The sequence below is a fragment of the Dendrobates tinctorius genome, unplaced genomic scaffold (genome assembly GCF_039654945.1).
Source record: "Dendrobates tinctorius isolate UK_male_01 unplaced genomic scaffold, ASM3965494v1 ptg000060l, whole genome shotgun sequence".
Lineage (NCBI taxonomy): Eukaryota > Metazoa > Chordata > Amphibia > Anura > Dendrobatidae > Dendrobates > Dendrobates tinctorius.
Window position 1 is genome coordinate 60,334,341 of NW_027361728.1, and position 21,044 is coordinate 60,355,384.

The 21,044-nt window shown below is 45.5% G+C and overlaps 1 protein-coding gene across 1 annotated transcript in view; it reads right to left on the reverse strand.

The window, feature by feature from the left end:
- The window catches only part of LOC141092643 (lysosomal amino acid transporter 1 homolog), a 55,712-nt gene that overhangs the window by 11,385 nt on the left and 23,283 nt on the right, over window positions 1-21,044 (reverse strand). The window contains exon 4 of the mRNA XM_073578993.1: window positions 2,767-2,891. Coding sequence (XP_073435094.1) covers window positions 2,767-2,891 — 125 coding nt within the window. The remainder of the gene's footprint in view (window positions 1-2,766; window positions 2,892-21,044) is intronic.

A 21,044-nucleotide genomic window follows, 5' to 3' on the forward strand; every position in this document is an offset into this window, starting at 1 on the left:
AGGACGGGCTCTCCTGATAGTCACCAGGACGGGCTCTCCTGATAGTCACCAGGACGGGCTCTCCTGATAGTCACCAGGACGGGCTCTCCTGATAGTCACCAGGACGGGCTCTCCTGATAGTCACCAGGACGGGCTCTCCTGATAGTCACCAGGACGGGCTCTCCTGATAGTCACCAGGACGGGCTCTCCTGATAGTCACCAGGACGGGCTCTCCTGATAGTCACCAGGACGGGCTCTCCTGATAGTCACCAGGACGGGCTCTCCTGATAGTCACCAGGACGGGCTCTCCTGATAGTCACCAGGACGGGCTCTCCTGATAGTCACCAGGACGGGCTCTCCTGATAGTCACCAGGACGGGCTCTCCTGATAGTCACCAGGACGGGCTCTCCTGATAGTCACCAGGACGGGCTCTCCTGATAGTCACCAGGACGGGCTCTCCTGATAGTCACCAGGACGGGCTCTCCTGATAGTCACCAGGACGGGCTCTCCTGATAGTCACCAGGACGGGCTCTCCTGATAGTCACCAGGACGGGCTCTCCTGATAGTCACCAGGACGGGCTCTCCTGATAGTCACCAGGACTGTCGCCCAAAGAGAACTGTAGTATTAGTACAATGATACAGCTCTGCTATAACAGCAGTGATCGATTCTGAGCCTACACTGCTATTACACGGAGGTAACAATGCATGTGAGCGCACAGCTCTGGAGCAGAGAATAGGAGATCTGCTCTGAAAGCTGCAGGCTGGTGATTTATAACTGCATCTCTTCAGGAGACGGAGGGAGGAAGGTGAGCAAATAACTGTCGTATAGAAATAAATGGGCTGGAAAGAGCCGACCGGGATGTTAGAATAGTTAACCTTGCTCTTGGAATGTAATTATTGCATACTTGGCAAAGCTCCATGGAAACGAGTTGTAAACTATAAAAGATAAACGCTCTCTCAAGAGAATGACAGCATGTACAGAAAGCACATCAATTGAAAACTTATTTCATGTTGTGCAACTAACTAAAGCAGTTTAAGAACTTGAGAATACCCCGTCAAAGGGAATCTGTCCCTACATCATGCTGCTCTCAGATTAGGTGGCAAAAACCTGGTGACAGAGACCCTGAATCCAGCAATTTGTCACTTACTAGGCTGCTTGGTGTATTTTCAATACACACACTACTGTTATCAGCAGGAGGTTATTACTACAGGACTAGTAAACCTGCTGCCAGGTAGGTAGTCTTTTATATTCATGAGCTCTGTATAACCCCGTCCACACCAATGATTGGCAGCTTTTTGTTTACACCATCAGTGGTGTGGGCGGGGTTATAGAGAGCTCAGCATTTGAGAACAGGTAACTCTGCACCAGATAAAACAGCATGTATATCAAAATGACAGCAAGTGACATTACTGGAATCAAGGTCTCTGCCCCAATATTATGCTGTCCTCAGATGAGGCAGCAAAAACATGGCGACAGATTCCCTTTAAGGAACAGATATTTGTCTCAGCCATAAGTGTTTTATGCAGTACAGGCTCACCATTCACTTCAACAACTAAACAGCCAATACCACATTTATCATTTCCCAGCAACCATAGATTTAATGCACGTTTTGCAATATAAAAGAAGATTTCAATTGAGAAATGTAAAAAAAAAAAAAAAAAAAAAAAATCTTGCATGGTCTACATCTAAAAGCAAGTAACCATGAGAATACGATGATTTTTGACATTTTGGGTGACCTTTTCAACTAGTATGGTGAACGTGGGAAAATTCCATGTTGCCACCTGAATCAGCACATCTGATCGCTGAAAGACAAATTCTCATGTTACCATGTCTGCATTATAAAACAATAAGTGATCCCCTAGGGTCAAAAAGATCTAGGAACTGTCATCACAACATATTATTCAGGCAGCGCTGTATAAAAACAAAACAGAAAAGAGCACTAAAGAATAATTCAAAGAACTGAACATATGAACTGCATTGTAAAAACAATTTACTCTTCATATAGTCAGACCCTTGAGTAGGTTTTAACTTCTTCAGGTTTTCAAAGCCGCAGCGTGGGTTAGAAGTAGAGTTCAGCAAATTTTTCAAACACTGTTTTTGCAATATTCGCCGAACGTCATTGGAGTCAATGGAAGTAGAAATGAACGAATATGTTCGGAGCCGATCATCAAAAATATTCGACACGAACAGATTACCAATATGGCAAATTCAGATTTGGTGACTGATTCAGAACATATTCGCTCACCTCTAGTTATAAAAAGTGATGTTCCCATCAGGGTTTCCTCCTGCAAATCTTGGCAGGTACGCTGGTGTGTACAGTCCATCATGTGCACATACTGGTAATGTATGAAACTATGCACTAATACTGAGGACATCGCTTATCCAGACTGCAGAATCTGTGCAAGCCTAAATGCTGTAGTAATGGATAATATTAGGTTGGAGATTAATTTGTGGAAAGTAAAATGTTTATGTGGTATGAAAAAAAAAAAAAAACAAGAGTTTGTGCACAAGAAAATGACTTGAATAGGATATGCCAGCTCTGAATAAAATGAGCCTTCATACTACGGATGACCCGCTGTGCTGCGATCTGCAGCCGGCCCCATCTACTTCAGTGGAGGTGTGTGACATTTCCCTGCACCACGGACAGATGGCAGTGCGGAAGGAAGCACAATGGGCACCCCATGCATTCGTTGTTGTACATGTTCAACAAAAAATATAACTTTTTTTCTTTTTATTTAAATGGAAAACAATCTGTGTGCTGCATTTTCTGGGGTTAAATAATTTACCTGGTTTACTTCAACATCGGCAGTTCTCTCTAGGTTCCTCAGAAGCAGCTGACTAGGGAGGATAACAGAGAGCATGATACAGAAGACCACCCATCCAATACAAACACCTTTCAGGCTTCCACTTCCTATAAAAAAAACAAAACAAAATAAATCTATATTATGTATTAATAAAGACGTCTTAAAAAGTGAACTATATCTGGCACAAATTGTGTGAACATGTACTGAAGATCACTTCACTGCTAATGTGTTGAGGACGCTCAGGTTGCACGGACGTGTGCCTGGATCCAAACTTTTCTATCTCAAAACATACAAAAAGATCAGCAATGCAGAGATGATCCCATAAGAGGCAACTTTTATTATATCATACAAAATACAGAAGACCATAAACTAACCCACGTCATGCCTTACTCAAGGCCAACATCAAGTTTCTCTCCATTTGTAGCCTTGTCAGACAAGGTCCAGACAGCCGCATTCGAAATTAGGCCCTTCTGCATCTTTTCGACGTGTCAAACAGTGTGTGTTCACTGCGGACAGGTGCTGGAGCTGCCTTTACACTGCACGCGTTGTTCTCATCCATAAAATGAACCAAAAGTAGTGCATGCTGAAAATTTTTACATGCGAACCATTGGTCGGGGTGGAAAAGTTGGCCATGTGCACGATCGGTCCATGGGATCTCCGGAATGATTACACACTTGTCTGAGTCCTTATGGTCAGCAATGGCTGATCAAACGATCCTTCTCTGCTTGAAACTAGCTATCAAATTTGTGGGAGCAAATACAGAAAACATGCAACTGCAAATAAATACACATCAGGCCACTTTCACACGTTCAGTATTGTAAGCCAAAACCAGGATTGGGTGAAAAAGTACAGACGTCATGCCTTCACATTGCGTTCAGGGGTCCCTTTGGAGCAAACATAAGAACCCCTCCACAAAACAGGGTTCGGACTTATGTGCCGATAGGCCATAGACTGTACTGGTGACGGTAAAGCGAATGTGTGCGCTGATGTACACCATTTTCGGACATGTACGGCTATCAGAGACAGACACTGACTGCCTAAAGAGCATACACGAGAGCTCAGGATAGCAACCTGTTCAATGATCATAAAATTAATCAGTATTTTGTAACATTTCTGTTGGAAGCAGATATCTGAAACAAACTTCAGAATATAAGGACTGTATAAATTCGAGTATACGCCGACCCGAGTATAAGCCAAGGCACCCAATTTTGACATGGAAATCTGGGTAATCTTATGGACTCGAGTATAAGCCAGGTATGCATGGCTCCCCCGTCTTGGTATGCAAGCTTCGATATATATATATATATATATACATATACATATATACATATACATATACACACACACACACCAGGATGGAGGAGCCACGCATACCAAGACATGGATGAGGGGACAATGCATACCTGGCTTATACTCGAGTCAATAAGCTTACCCACATTTCCATGTCAAAATTGAGTGCCTTGGCTTATACTTGGGTCGGCTTATACTCGAATTTATACGGTACTTATATTATGAAGATTGTTTCAGATATCTGCTTCTGGAAGCCGGAACCAACGAGAAGCTGCGAGGGCGACACGAACAACGAGATGCAGGGACGCCGGAGGGTGAGTATGATTGCTTCTGGAAACCGGCAGCTGCAGCTGTCACTGTGCGCGCTATAAGAGAAATATTCATTTCTCTCTTGCAGTGGCACAGGCTGCAGCCACAGCTCCTGCCTCTGTCACCCGCTGCTCTGCCGCTCCTCTTTTCCCACCAGCCCTCTGGGACAATTGACTCATGAAGCACAACACAAAACACATATTGACCACGAATACCAAGAATAAAAGAATATATTTTATTGTACATCACAAGATAAAAATACAGGTATTAAAAATAGCAAAGCATCAGTGTTAATACATAATCTTCTAGTATAATATTAAATATATTATGTGTGTCAGTGTCCAGCTGCAGCAATGAGACTCATGGGTCTTTCCCACCTGGTAATCAAGTACCTGCACGGACTGGATTAGGAGTAGATCCTTCAATAGGAGAACAAAAAGGAAATCCAGCAAGAACTCAGCAAACCAGGGTTGGAGTAAAATGATGCTTTTCTTTATTTCTTCAACAAGGTAAAAAAACGACCCACAAGGATCAGAAACCAGAGTGCATGGCAGAAATAAGTGCAAATGGGACATCGGGTATTCTAGAGTCTCTGTTAAAATAAAAGACTGGAAGATGCCGGGAGCGTGGTGAGAGGAGGGACAGAGTCCGCGGGTCGTCGTAAGGTGAGTATATGACGATTTTTTATTTTAACAGAGACTCTAGAATACCCGATGCGATAGAATCGAGCCACCATCTAGTGTATTATGCTCCTGTTACACCCGGAGCTGCTGTCACTGTTCTGCTGTTACCTAATGTATTGTAGTCCAGTTACACCCAGAGCTCCTGTCACTATTGTGCTCTTACCTAATGTATTGTACTCCAGTTACACCCAGATCTGCAGTCACTGTTCTGCTGTTACCTAATGTATTGTACTCCAGTTACTTCCAGAGCTGCAGTCACTGTTCTGCTTTTACCTAATGTATTGTAGTCCAGTTACACCCAGAGCTGCAGTCACCGTTCTGCTCTTACCTAATGTATTATACTCCTGTTACAGCCAGAGCTGCAGTCACTGTTCAGATCTTACCAAATGTATTGTACTCCAGTTACACCCAGAGCTGCAGTCACTGTTCTCCTGTTACCGAATATATTGTACTCCAGAATAAGTACAGGACTGTGCATGTGTAACGAGCGACACAGCAGTGATGCCTTTAACGGCTGTAATATGACTGTACAATAAGCAATGTGGCCGTGTTGCCGCGACGACTAAGCAACTGTCGCTAATTGGTTGCAGGCCTAACTGCCGCGACCAATCAGCGAGGCGGGATTTCCATTACAGACAGACAGACTTGGACAAATATATAGTAGAATATATGCAAGGGGGCAATACTATCCAATATGTAGGGGCATACAAGTGCAGCAAGTAGTGCTAAAAAATGTGCTACACAAAATATATATCACTACAAAATATTACACAAAAATTGTATTATGGTGTGATATATACTGACAAATGTTTTTGTCTTTTGCTGCTAGTTTTGGGCGCCGTTCTGCAGGTGTGGATGGCTTTTGTTTCTGTCTTTTTACCTGATGTCACTGGGACATAGATGAATTGAAAGAGGAAATACTGTATATCAACAAGATACATGCAGATAATATATATTTACGTATCTATGTCATTATTGTTGTTGTCAAAACAATTCATGCCAATTTTTGTATATTGTATCACTAGGAAATTAGATATATACATATCTGCATTGATCACTATGTTCAGGAATAACATGCTATATGGCTTTTTGAGTTATGGGTCAGTACACATCATGTAATGTACGCACGTGCGGCAATGGCACATGTGTGGGCCCCATTTGTGTCGCATCTCCATTCTCCACACATCCTGGCTGCAACCATTGCAGCTTCGATGTTGACGCGGCTCACCTGGGTGCTTCACCATTCCTTGCTCCGTGTGCGTCACTATTGGTCTGACATTTGATGTGAGACATGGCTATTTTTAACAAGAATGAGTCAACCCAAATTCCTACTCAGGTCAAGTGCAGATCACTGTGATATGTTTTTCCTATTTCTTATTTACTCATTTACTCTTAGTGACCATATGGTGTGTATATATGAATTTTTTAAGATGGTCACAATTGCCTTAATCCCCCCCCCCCCCTCTCTAATCTTTTTTAATTTATGCCTGTTATCGCTGTGGCCAACAAATGTAACATCATAGTGTATTTCACTGCTTACTAATACGTAATGACAGAATATACATTCTATTGTGTGCCGCAATTTCGGTTGCTATGGACGCTATATGAGGACGGTATTCCATGTCCATTTATATGTGGCATTAGTCCTAATTCCTATTACGATGGACGCTATTCTTTTTGTAGTGTGGCGTCCACACTTCCTCCTGTCATCCGCAGTGTAAGTTTCTACTTATGTTGCTATGGAAGCTATGTATCCACAAGTAGTGGCTGCCATTTTCTTCCGGTCATGCACAATTAAGACCGGACCTCTTGTATTCTCACACGCTGCAGAGATCTGCAATGACACGATTCCCTTTTCCGGGCATGCGCAGTAATAGGGGTCTAATTCATGACGTATGAAGTGGAACAGGCGGGGGAGTTGAATATGCTCATTGATAAACACGCCCCCTCATCTCTGATTGACCAGTTTTGCCATATTTGTTGAGTGATTGGTTGGTCTGGGTATGCTTACCTGTGTCCCGTAGGCACCACCCCCTGACAAAGGCTACAGGCCGAAACGCGCGTTGGGGAGGGCTGCTATCCAAGGAGACCAGGAGCAGTGTAGTCTGTAAGTGGTTACTCCCTAACTACTTTAATTTTTTATGATACACTCTGTATCTCTGCATCTTCCCTGGTCTATGATAGAAATAATCTATATACTGACACCCATTGGTGCCATTGGGTACTACTACTATTTGTTTTGTTGCATACATATGCAGTGACACCTGCTGGTGGTTCACTTTCTTCTGCACTAATATAAGCACTTTATCAGTACTATTTTTTGCACCTTAAGAAAAACATTTATTCATGTCATAATGTGCACGTGTATATCAGTTCCTACACTACTTTTACTAAGTTTTTAGGCACCTTATGAACAGAAAGGTTTTTGTCACTTAATTTGTGTGTAATGTTTTGTAGTGAAATATATTTTGTGTAGCACTACTTGCTGTACTTGTATGCCCCTACATATTGGATAGTATTGCCCCCTTGTATATATATATATATATATACACACATATATATATATATATATATATATATATATATATATACACACATATATATATATATATATATATATATATATATATATATATATATATACACATATACACACACACACATATATATATATATATATATATATATATATATATATATATATATATATATGTGTATGTATGTATGTATGTATGTGTGTGTATATATACACACACACACACACACACACACACACACATATACATATACATATACATATACATACATACATACACACACAGAGGAAGATTATGTATTAACACTGATGCTTTGCTATTTTTAATACCTGTATTTTTATCTTGTGATATACAATAAACCACCATGGTTACTTACCGGTAGCCGGTTTTTCCGGAACCCATGACAGCACCACATGAGAGAGGGATCCGCCCCGCCAGGACAGGAACCTACTGAGACATAAGGGGCGGCACCTCTCCCCCGCTTCAGTTGGGTTACAGAGCATTGAGAGGACTTCCCGGTTAGTTACATGTTTATCCAACACCACAACACTCAAAACACCCTACTAATTGTGCACACCATACAGTGAAAAAGGGGGGGAATGTACGGGTGCTGTCATGGGTTCCGGAAAAACCGGCTACCGGTAAGTAACCATGGTGGTTTTCCCTTCACCCATGACAGCACCACATGAGAGATTTTTGGAGACTTCGAAACACCTTAGGGAGGGACCACTGCTTGCAGCACCCTTCTACCAAAGGTTAAGTCAGCAGAGGAGGATAGATTTAATCTATAGTGCTTAAAGAAGGTTGAAGGTGAGGCCCAGGTAGCGGCCTTACAAATTTGTTCGATTGATACCTCTGCCTTTTCAGCCCAGGAGGTCGCCACGGCTCTGGTGGAATGAGCTTTGATGCCGTCAGGAATCGGGATACCACTAGCTGAATAGGCTACACTAATGGCTTCCCTGATCCATCTAGCAATAGTCCCTTTTGAAACCCCATAGCCTTTCCTGGCACCCTGAAAAGCTACGAATAGGGACTGTGACCTCCTCCACTGGCTAGTGGCAGATATATATTCTACAAGAGCTCTTTTAACATCCAGACTATGGAATTTTTCCTCCCCCAGATTTTTTGGATTTTCGCAAAAGGATGGAAGAACAATTTCCTGACCCCGATGGAAATCTGACACTACCTTGGGCAGATAACTGGGGTCTGTTCTTAACACTACCCTATCCTGAAAGACTTGCGTATAAGGAGGATTTACTGAGAGAGCCTGTAAGTCGCTTATCCTGCGGGCTGATGTGAGGGCTACTAACAGGATCGTTTTTAGGGTCAAAAACTTTAGGGGTAGCTGATGTAATGGCTCATACGGTTCTTTTGTAAGGGCTTCTAACACCAGGTTTAAATCCCAGGGGGCTATTCTAGGTATTGGAATAGGTCTAGCTCTATGGCAGGATTTAATAAATCTGGCTATCCACCTATCTGATGCCAGTTTGCAATTGTAGAGCGCCCCTAGTGCCGACACCTGAACCTTAAGTGTGTTTACTGCTAACCCCATCTGCAACCCAGATTGTAAGAACTCTAGGATGTCACTAATCGGAGGTTCTTTCCCTAACGGCTTACCCAAGAACTGTAGGAACTTATCCCATGTTCTGCCGTAGATGTTAGTAGTCACCGGTTTCCTGCTTTTTTGCAGAGTGGCCACCAGCCCAGGGGAGAACCCCCTATCTATTAAAAGCGACCTTTCAAATTCCACGCCGTCAGATGGAATCCTTTGACCTGAGCGTGTAATATTGGACCCTGAGCTAGTAGGTCCGGGATTTCTGGCAGAACCCAAGGATCGGAGAGGGACATCTTCCGTAGCAGAGCGAACCAGGGCCTTTTTGGCCAAAATGGAGCTATTAGAATCACCCTGGCTTGATCGTTTCTGATTTTTCTTACCACAGTCGGGATCAGAGCTACTGGGGGGAACGCGTAAGCCAGTCTGAAGTTCCACTGGATGTGCAATGAGTCCACTGCCCATGGGTTTTCCCTTGGGTTTAGAGAGCAGAACCTTTCTGTTTGCCTGTTGTGCTTGTTTGCAAAGAGGTCTATCACCGGTTCCCCCCAAAGCTGAATTAACTTTTGAAAAATGGATCGGTTTAGTGCCCATTCTCCTTGCCTCAGGGTATTGCGACTCAGGAAATCTGCCTCTATGTTTTCTGCCCCTTTTATGTGTAGGGCTGTCACGGAGTGTAGGTGATCCTCTGCCCTGCTCAGAATGTTTGTTGCTGCTTCCATTAAGGAGTGTGATCTTGTCCCTCCTTGGTGGTTGATGTATGCCACTGCTACCTTGTTGTCTGACATGATGCGTACATCTTGACCCTGGAGTAGCGGAATGAAGTGGTTTAGGGCCTTGCCCACTGCACACAGTTCTCTCAGGTTGGAGGATGCCTTCCTTTCTTGAGGTGTCCAGGAACCCTGACCTATGAGGCCCCTTAGGTGTGCCCCCCACCCCGAGGAGCTTGCATCTGTTAAAATTATATCTGTCGCCTGTCTGTCCCATGGTATTCCTAAGGTCAGATTTGTCTCGTTCAACCACCAGTTGAGAGAGTCTCTGGTTTTTAAGGAAAGCTCCAGCTTTCCTTCCAAACGCCCTCTTAGCGATCTTTGTGCTCTTAGTATCTCCCACTGGAGTTGCCGGGTGTGAAACTGAGCCCACCTGACCGCCGGAATACAGGATGTTAGGGTACCTAGCAGGGACATTGCTTTTCTTAATGTCATACATGGTTGGTTTCGGCCTGCCAAGGCCAGATTTTGCACCTTCTCTATCTTGGACTCTGGGAGCAGACACTCTTGCCTTTCTGAGTCCAGTATAAATCCTAGGAAGGTCTGTTTCTTTAGGGGTTGTAATTTTGATTTTTTGAAATTGACTATCCACCCTAACTCTTGCAAGGTGTTGATCACCTGAGTCAGCTGTGCTGTACAGTGGTCCTCTGAACTGCCCACTATAAGAAAATCGTCCAGGTATGGTATTATGACCGTATCGTGAATCCGGAGAAAGGCTGTCACTTCCGCTATGACCTTGGTGAAGACCCTCGGGGCTATGGATATGCCAAACGGAAGAGCCCTGAACTGAAAGTGCCTTAGTGTGCCCTGAATATAAAGCGCTACCCTCAGGTATTTCTGGTAATCTGGATGGATAGGGATGTGGTAATACGCATCCTTTAAATCGACTACGGCCATGAAGCAATCTTGATGTAGCAGCTTCACTGCCGTAGTTACTGATTCCATCTTGAAGGTCGGGTTCTTTATCCATAGATTGAGGCGTCTGAGATTTATGATTGTCCTGAACGACTGATCCGGTTTTTTTATTAGGAAAAGGGGTGAATAAAACCCCTTTCCTTCCTGTAAGCGTGGCACCTCGGACAGTACCCGCTTGTCTATCAGGCTCAGGATTTCTGTTTCTAAGGCCAGTTGTTCTTCGGTCATCTTCCTGATAGGTGTGATGACGACCACGGATTTTGGCTGACGAATAAAGGGGATTTTCAGGCCTTCTTTTAGGATGCTCAGAATCCAGGTGTTGGAGGAGATCTTTTCCCAGGCCTGGAAAAAGAGTGCCAATCTCGCTCCTACTGGAATACTGGCGTCACTGTGGTGACTTTTTGGAGGTGGAGGTGCCTCCACCAAACATAAACCCTGATTCTTTCTTCTTTTTATCCTCCCATCTTCTCCTGTCAGCGGGAGGACGTCCTCTATTGAATCTTCCCCTCCGAAAGGGCTGTCTCCTCTGATCCATAGGGAATCTGGGGAAGCCTTTTTTCTTATCGCCTGCTTTCTCCAGAATATCATCCAAGTTTTTGCCGAACAGGAATCGGCCATCGCAGGGGAGAGAGCACAATTTGGTCTTGGACTGAAGGTCACCCGGACAGCCTTTAAGCCATAACGCGCGTCTAGCAGCATTTGATAGTGACGCTGCTCTGGCTGTTAATCGCATAGAGTCCGCCGAGGTATCTGCCAGAAAAGCCGCTGCCCCGTGCAAGAGATACATGTCTGATAAGATCTTCTCTCTTGGGACCCTTGACGCCAGCTTCTCTTCTAACTGCTGCAGCCAGATCATGAGGGAGCGTGCCGTGCAGGTGCCCGCTATTGCCGGCTTAAGACCTCCTGCTGTTGCTTCCCATGCGTGCCTCAAATATGAGTCCGCTTTTTTGTCTAGCGGGTCTCTAAGAACCCCTGCGTCTTCCAAGGGCAGGGCCGACCTTTTGGAAGACCTGGACACCGCTGCATCTATTTTTGGGACTTTGTCCCATATTTCCGTATCCTTGTATTCAAAGGGGTATCGCCTCTTAGAAGCGGATGGAAGGGCCCCCGATTTTTCAGGCTTTTTCCACTCCTTCTCAATAAGCGCCTGGATTTTCGCGTTTACTGGGAAGGTTCGTTTTTTCCTCTCCTGAAGCCCCCCAAACATGACGTCCTCTAGGGTTTTGGCCGCCCTTTCTTCCTGTAGGCCCATTGTGGTTCTAATGGCCTTTAGGAGGGCATCTGTATCTTCTACAGGGAAACATGGCTTACCCCCTGTGTCACTATCTGAGGAGTCTGAGGAGGATGATTTTTCCGCCTGAGATGATACTGATGCGGAATCTGAGGGGGAACTAGGGAAATCCTTCCTGCTTTTTTTCCCTTTTTTCAATAAGGACTTAATTGAGCCTTCCATTTCTGACCTGAGGGCAGATATTAGATTGGCTGCGAAACTAGGTGCTTCCTCCGCCATAGTTCGCTGAATGCACGAAGCACAGAGATCTTTTTGCCAGTCTCTTGCTAGGGGAGATTTACATATAGCACAATCCCTATTGTTCTTCTTGCTTCCTGCTTTTCTGGGCCTTTCCTACAGGGTGAAGCATACAATAGAAAAACCCCCTATTAACATACTGCTGACATTCACGAAGATCACTCACCACCCGTAATCAAGGGTACCGGATTTGGAGGCTGCGTCGGAGCACCTGACCCGCGCTCTTTGGACCTTGAGGAGTGCCCCGACCTGCGGCTGGGGCGACTACTGCTTGAATGGCTTCCATGCTTTCTGCCAGAGGGCTGTGAGGGAGGCAGGGACGCTGAACGTTCCTGCTCGGACTCCATCTTGCACCGCCGATCTACCGCTGTCTTCCCCTTTAAATCTGCATGCCTCCGCCTGGTGAGCGTCTTCCTCCCCTCCCCCCTGCGACCGCCGGCCCAGCGCTTCAGAAAGCCGGCGTCGCACCCGGCGCCATTACACCGTCGCCTTCTGCTGACGTCAGCCGGCGCACCCAGCATTCCAAGCGCCGCTGACGTCAGCGGCCGGAAGACGCCAGCGTCTCTCCCCTGCCACGGGGATCGAGATGCGGCGTGCGCGAGGGGAGGGCGGCGCGGTGGGGGCTTCCCGGAGCCACCGGGATCCCATCCACGCCCGCACGAACCCGGAGCCCCAGGGACCCCGGGGACTGCGCTTCCAGGACCCGACGGCCGGCGCTAAGCTACCTGTTCTTCCCGCGCCGGGACGGGCCTGGGTCTTCTTTCTCTTCGCCCATGACAGGCACCGCCACAGTGGGATTCCTTCCAGGACAGGAACCCAACTGAAGCGGGGGAGAGGTGCCGCCCCTTATGTCTCAGTAGGTTCCTGTCCTGGCGGGGCGGATCCCTCTCTCATGTGGTGCTGTCATGGGTGAAGGGAAAAATATATTCTTTTATTCTAGGGACTCATGGTCAATATGTGTTCTTTGTGTTGTGTTTTGTTTAGTGATTTGGCTGTCCTATTAGTCATAATTATTAGTGTCTATAGGTGCACCAGCAGTGGATATCACTTGGTCAGGATATATCACTGTGTGATAGCTGGTCCTTCCTTTTTATGTGTGGTGGTTACAGTTGACTCATGTACAAGCCGGGGGGGGGGGGGGGGGGGGGGCGTTTTCAGCAAAAAAAAAAAAAAAAAAAAAAAAAAAAAAAAAAAGTGCTGAAAAACTCGGCTTATTTACGAGTATATACGGTATATATAAATACATAGCCTAAAGCCACTACATTCCCCCTCAAAAAAAAAAAAAAAAAATTATAATAAATATAAATATATATATTTTTATTTTTTTGGAATGCAATGGCGTTAAGCTATGCATTTAATTTTGGAGTGGTGGTCTACATATAGATTTTACAGCACTGTCTCTACTCATACAATGGCCCCAAATCTTCAAGAACGGTCATCTTAATGAGGGGGCGTGTTGGAATCAGACATCCCTGACGTCTTCCATGGGCCACACCACAAGCGTTATGCTAGTCCCAGACTGGAGTTTAAAGTACGACAGCGCTACTCATGAATACGATGAGCTGTGGCGTCATGCCCCCACCCAGCCACAGATCCACAAATATTGGTGACAAATGCGGAGCTTCTTAAAAATGTTGCGACTGTCAAAGCAATTTACGCCAAAATTCTGACTATTGCTTTAATGAATGAGCCAATGTGTTTAATGATGCCCATTTCCTTTTACTAACCAGCAATAGTACAAACAGAATTGTTTAAGGGGTACAGAAATGAGGGAAGATTTGGAACTGGCCTGTACAGCAGCAGAATACAATCTATTACAATATTAGGAATGGAAATCTCTGTGCTGTGCTGCTGGGTGGACGCTAGAGACTGAAGAATGTAGAGGGGGGGGGGGGTGGGGAGAGCACGTAGCGGCTCTACAATTCTGTTCTATTGAGGCACCGACTCTTTCCGCCCATGAGGCTGCCACTGCCCTCGATGAATGAGCTTTCAGTTTCTCTGGTATGGCTATCCTATATGAGGAGTATGACAGTGTGATGGCATCCTTTAGCCATCTCGCCAATGTGCCCTTAGAAGCCTTTTGCCCCTTTCAAGGTCCCTGAAAGCACACAAAGAGACCTATCCTTCCTACACTCATGTGGCCACTAGATATTGGATTAGGCACCTTCTGACATCTAGTGTATGTAATACTCTCTTTCTTGTTCTTGGGATTGGGACAAAAAGAAGGGAGGGAGATCTCCTTAGATCTATGGAAACTCAACACCACTTTTGGCAAGTAGGCCGAGTCTGTCTTAAGAATAACCATCCTCCAAGATTTGTGTAAAGGGGTGGCCAGCCGATAATGCCTGGATGTCACTGACCCTACGAGCTGACGTGAGAGCTACTAAAAATGATGTCTTAAGGCAAGGTTCCCCAACACCAGTCCTCAAGGCCCACCAACAGATCATGTTTTCTGGATTTCCTTTGTATTGCACAGGTGATGCAATTATCACCTGAGCAATACTAAGGAAATCCTGAAAACATGATCTGTTGGTGGGCCTTGAGGACTGGCGTTAGGGAACCCTGTCTTAAGGGACAGGATTCACAGCGAAGCCTCTGCCAGATGTTCGAAAGGAGGTTTGGTCAGGGCTATAAAAGTACCAAATTTAAATCCAAAGGAGGAGTATTCCGAAAGATGGGTCTAGACCTGGCCGATGCGTTGATGAATCTGGATATCAATTGATTCCTATCTAGGTCGTAATTGTATAGGGTCCCTAATGCAGTGACTTGAACCTTTAGAATCATAGAATGGTAGAGTTGGAAGGGACCTCCTGGGTCATCTGGTCCAAACCCCTGCTCAAAGCAGGATTCACTAAATTCTCAGACAGATGTCTGTCCAGCCTGTTTGAAGACTTCCATGGAAGAAGATCTCAACACCTCTCGTGGCAGCCTGTTCCACTCATTGATCACCCTATGAAAAAGCTTTTATCTAATCTGTGTCTCCTCCCATTCAGTTTCATCCCATTGCTTCTAGTCTTTCCATGTGCAAAATGAGAATAAAGATGATCCTTCTACAATGTGATAGCCCTTCAGATATTTGTAGACAGCTATTAAAAGTCTCCTCTCAGTCTTTTTTGCAAGCTAAACATTCCCAAATCCTATAACCGTTCCTCATAGGACATGGTTTGCAGACCGGTCACCATTCTGGTCGCTATTCTCTGAACTTGCTCCAGTGTGTCGATGTCTTTTTTTAAAAATGTGGTGCCCAAAACTGGACACAATATTTCAGATGAGGTCTGACAAAAGAGGAGTAGAGGGCAATAATGACTTCACGTGATTTCGACTGTATGCTTCTGTTAATACATTCCAGAATTGCCTTTTCCCTTTTTTTCTGCTGCATCACACTGCTGACTCATGTTCAGTTTATGATCTATTAGTATACCCAAGTCTTTTTCACATGTGCTGTTGCTTAGCCCTAGTCCTCCCATTCTGTATATGCTTTTTTCATTTTTCTTTTTATTGCCCAGATGTAGGACTTTTCTTTCTTCTTTGTTAAAAACCATTCTGTTAGTTGCTGCCCACTGCTCCAGTTTATATCTTTTTGAATCCTCTCTCTTTAAAGTGCTTGTAGCTAGGCCCTGTTCCAACCCCTTCTATAGCAACTCTAAGATGGCTGTTAGAGGAACTCCTCCTTCTAACTTGGAACCTGAAGATAAGAACTTTCTCCACGTTTTCCCATAAAGTTTGGTGGTTACGGGTTTCCTACTTTGTAGCAACGTGGAGGTTTATTTCAGGAAAAATCCCTCATTAGTTAGGAAAGCCTTTTCAAATTACAGGCTGTCATGTGTAAGTTCGTTACCTGAGTATGAAGAACCAGTCCCTGGAAAAGAAGGTTCAGAAGCTCTGGAAGTAACCAGGGGTCCGAGATGGACATCATCCTCAGCCAAGAAAACCACGTCCTCTTTGGCCACAAGGGGGACATTAAGATCACTTTTGCCCTGTCTGGATTTTCTTCAGAACTGCCGGAATCAGGGCAATAAGAGGAAAAGCTAGGCTAGATTGTGGTCCCATGGAATCATGAAGGCCTCCAACGCTATGGGGGGGGGGGGGGTCTATTTCGCAACCTGTGTCTACTTTCCTGTTCTGACAGTTGGCAAATAGATCTATGGAAGGATGTCCCCACCTTTCTGCGATCTGGACGAACACTGACTGATTCAGTTCCCACTCGCCCTGTCTCAGCTGGGTCCGACTCAGGAAGCTCTCGCTGCGATTTTCTGTCAGTCTTACGTGGAGTGCATAAAGAGACTCCAAGTTGCCCTCAGCTAACTGAAACATGGACCTTGTCACTTTCATGAGAGGGATCAGGTCCCTCCCTGGTGATTTAAGCATGCTACTACTACCCGATTGTCTAAGAATACTCTTAGGGTATGTGCACACGTTGCGGATTTGGCTGCGGATCCGCAGCGGATTTCCATGCGGTGTACAGTACCATGTAAAACTATGGAAAACCAAATCCGCTGTGCACATGCTGCGGAAAAAAAGACGTGCAGATTTGCCACGGTTTATTTTCCGCAGCATGTCAATTCTTTGTGCAGAATCCGCAGCGTTTTCACACCTCTTCCATTACAGGAATCTGCAGGTGTATCAACGCAAGTGAAATCTGCACAAAATCCACAGTAAATCCACAGGTAAAACGCAGGTCATTTTACCTGCAGATTCAGCCAAATCCACGTGGAAAAATCCGCAGCCAAATCCGCAACGTGTGCACATACCCTTACGTGGTGTCCCTGGAAAGTGTTCAAGAATTCTAAAAGGGCGAACTTTACTGCAATAGTGTCTTCATGTTTGAGGATGCTGATCTTAGCGCAGGGGGTCTGGACAGAGGACCCATCTAGTCGTTCAGGCGAGCCCCCCCCAACCCCTAGAGCTTCTGTGGTAGGAACAAGAGATTGAAATCACCCACAGAATGCCCCGTGTTAAGTTGTTTAGCCTCACCCATCATTCTAAAGAAAGTACCATTTCTAATGACAAGGTTAACTGCCCTTCTAAATGCCCTTTTAGAGAGTTTTCAGCTGATAAAATTTCCCACTGCAAATCTCTGGTGTGTGTCTGAGACCATGGAACTTCTGGGACAGGCAATCATGGAACCTAGGAGGGACATCACTTTCCACAAAGTCATAGAGGAGAGGTCCCTCATCCGAGATATCAGGGCTATGATTTTCTGAACGTTCTTCAGGAGGCGACACTCGTGTTTCTTTGAATCTAATATGATACCCAGATATTCCTGCACTTGGTTCGACACAGTTTTGGATTTCCCTAGATTCAAAATCCAGCCTAAGTTCCCCAAGGAATCCATGACTTTCTCTAGTTGGTTCTTGCAATGGTGGGGGGAGTAGCCCATTATCAGAAAATTATCTAGTTATGGGACAATTAGGATATCTTGTTCCCTCAAGTGTGCCATTACCTCTGCCACCATCTTGCTGAATGGACAGTGATTTTCTACCCCATTTATCGGGACTGCTACTCTGAAGAATTTCCGATAGTCTCTGTGGATGGGGACATAATAGTATGCGTGCTTCAGGTCCAGCACAGTCATTAAACAGTCCGGAAATGGCATTTTTACTGATGTTTTTATTCTTTCCATCTTGGAAGATTTGAACTTTCAGTAACTTTTTCAGTTTCTTTAAATTTATGATTGTTCTGAACGTTCCACCTGGCTTTTTCCTCGGGAACAGAGGGGAGTAAAATACTTCACCTTTTTCCCGGTAAAGGACCTCTTGAAGTGCTGCTTTCCGTATCAGACCCAGAACCTCCCGCTCCAAGTCTAGTTACTCTTCATTTGAAGATCTCCGGGGTGTCACTGAAATTTGGACAGGGAAGTGAGTGGAAATGAAGTTTTAGACCTGATTTTATTAGGTCTACGATCCAAGAGCTGTTGGAATTTTTTTTCTTAGGCCAGAAAAAAAAAAAAAAAAAAAAAATAAAAAAAAAAAATAACCTTCCCCCCCACCTGGGGAAAACCCTCATTGGGATGTCTCCTTTTTGTCATTGGGGGGCCTGTTGAACAAGAACCCCTTGGATTCTTCCCCCTTCTATCCTCCCACTTATCCTGGTTCCTGAGGGGCTTTCTTCGGATAAGTTTCCTACTCCGAAAGGATTTCCTATAAGAGGTATTGGAGAGGATAGGGAAGCTTTTTTTTTTTTTTTTTTAATTATCCCCCACTTTGTCCAAAATATCAAGTGTAGGCCCAAACAAGAATTTGCACTCACAAGGAATAGAGCATAGTCATGACTGTCTGCAGATCTCCTGGCCAACATTTAAGCCAGAGAGCTCACCGGGCTGCAATAGAGAAGACTGTTGATCTGGCTGCCAGCCTGACCGAGTCCGCCAATGTGTCAGCCAAGAAAGCAGCTCTTTTCATTACTGGATGGAGTCTAGTATATATTGTCCCTAGAGGTTTTCTCAGCTGTGATTCCAGCTGGTCAAGCCAGGCCATCAGTGAAAGGCTGTACAAGGGGCAGCTACAGCAGGTTTTAGCCTTCACCCGGTGGTCTCACATGAACCCTTCAGGAAAGTATCTGCTTTTTTGTCCATGGGATCCTCCCATATCCTCAAAGGGAAGAGAAAACCTTTTTGGAAGCCTTGGCAATTGCCACATCTAATTTTGGGGCCTTCTGCCACAAAAGAACATGCTGGGTCATCAAAAGAATATTTCTTCTTTGGGGATAAAAGGCCCTCTCTAGTTTCTTCTACTCTCTTAATTAGGGATTGGATTTTCTGATTTAGGGGGAAAGATCTTTGTTCTAGTCAGCTGAACATTATGTCCTGAACTGATCTTTTTGGACGAGGGTCTACCAGTCCCATGGAGGTTCTGGCTGCTTCGATGAGGCTCTGTTTCCTCCAAGGGGAAACAGCCAACACCGCCGCCGGATGAAGATGCTGATGAATTCGACGTATCGAAGTCCCTCTCTTCATCCTCTGAACTGCTACAGGCAACGAACTCTGGGGACCTGTCTCTGGACTTTCGCCGTTATTGCCCCTTATCCTGAAGGGACCTAAACGTATTTTCTACGTGTGATTTTATTAAGGACCTAAGATCTGATGCAAACTCCTGGGTCTCTTCAGATAGCTTGCGATATACAAGAGCTGCAGAGTCTTTTTCCCCCCATGTAGTGGGTAACTCCTCCATGCAAAGTGCACAGGTCCCGTATTTGGGGCCCCAATTATAAGGTGGACGTTCACGTAGCTCAGTTACTATTCTGACAGAAGGGGAACCGGGGTTAGGAGGAGGAGGAACCATTCTTGTAGATGGGTTCTCCTGTGTTCGACGCCATACTGGAGTCCGTGCTGCACTGGGACGATCTGCCAGAACGACCACTCCCACTGTTACCATGCTCGTTATGATGGGAAGGGTCCTCTTGGTGTCCCGCTCGTTTTTCCTCCTGCTGTCGCTGTTGTGGCTGTGACAACGGCTGCTGCTGCTGGGGTTGTGATTGGGCATGCAGAGTCTGCACCTCCTGGTGATCCTGATCGCTTATGACTAGTGCTTTCTGGTGTTAAATAAGCCGTGGCATTTCCCCTTCCCCACCCCAAGCACACCTGTGCTGTTTCAGTGTGTCATTAGGCCTAGATGCCTGTATGCCCTTCATAGGGCAGACAGTATCCGGCATATACACTGCCGGTGAGGACACGCAAAATGTGCTGACTGGATTTCCCCAGTCCTACCTTGCAGCGCCGCGTCATTGGGGGTGCAACCACGTCCCCGCGCACTAGACCCCGGAAGTACCGGAGCACGCGTCTCGCATCAGCCTCCAGTGCTGGCCTGGCCGGACCGCCTGCAGAGCATACCCAGCGATGCATCTTCCGTGCTGCCTCTCCACACAAATCCTAGAAGCCCACTGATCCTAGCAGTGGCGCCTCAGTACACTGCGCCAGCCGAGGCAAGGAACCCCTGCTGGCTAAATCGGTCTGGCCGGGCCTTGCATCCCACAACAATCTTCTGGCACTTCAAGAATGCCTTCCTTTGCAGGTATGTCGAGTGTAGGTTCCCCGTCAAGGACAGGAAACCAACGGATGCAGGAGAAAGGTACCGCCCTTTTTATCTGTAGGCTTCCAGTCCTTGTAGAGTGGATCCCCTCTCTCCTTGGCTCCGTCAAGGGGGAACGAGAAAAACGCAGTCATCAGGTTTTGCGGCTTTTTCGAAAACCTGATCCTATAGAATAGGTCTCTCCCCCCCCCCCCCCCCCCCAACACTAAACTTTATCAGCATGCACAAAAGATATATCTAGCATGCCAAAACCACAAGCAAGAACAAGCAAGCTTTATTTTCTGCAGCTTCTATCCTGTCAAGAGATAAGGTTTTTCTGCAGAAAAAAAAAAAAAAAATTACTGAAAAAAATGCCTAGTGTGAACTTACACTAACAATGCTCTGTAGGGAAGTAACATTCAATAATAACTTCCTGGATGCAAATGTACTGTCCCATTGCGGATGAAATCATCTTTGAATTTTCCGTACACGATGCGGAGAGTCCAGCGAGGGTGGCCTACTGGTGTCCAGGGCAGACATTCCCCATTTGCCTGACGTGCCTTTGTTATCCACAGTGCTGAGTGTACGTCACTCACACGGACAGGGTTGGGCACTAGGCTGCGGAGAATGGATACACTAGCCAGGGATGGAAGAGCCCTTTCCCTTTTTC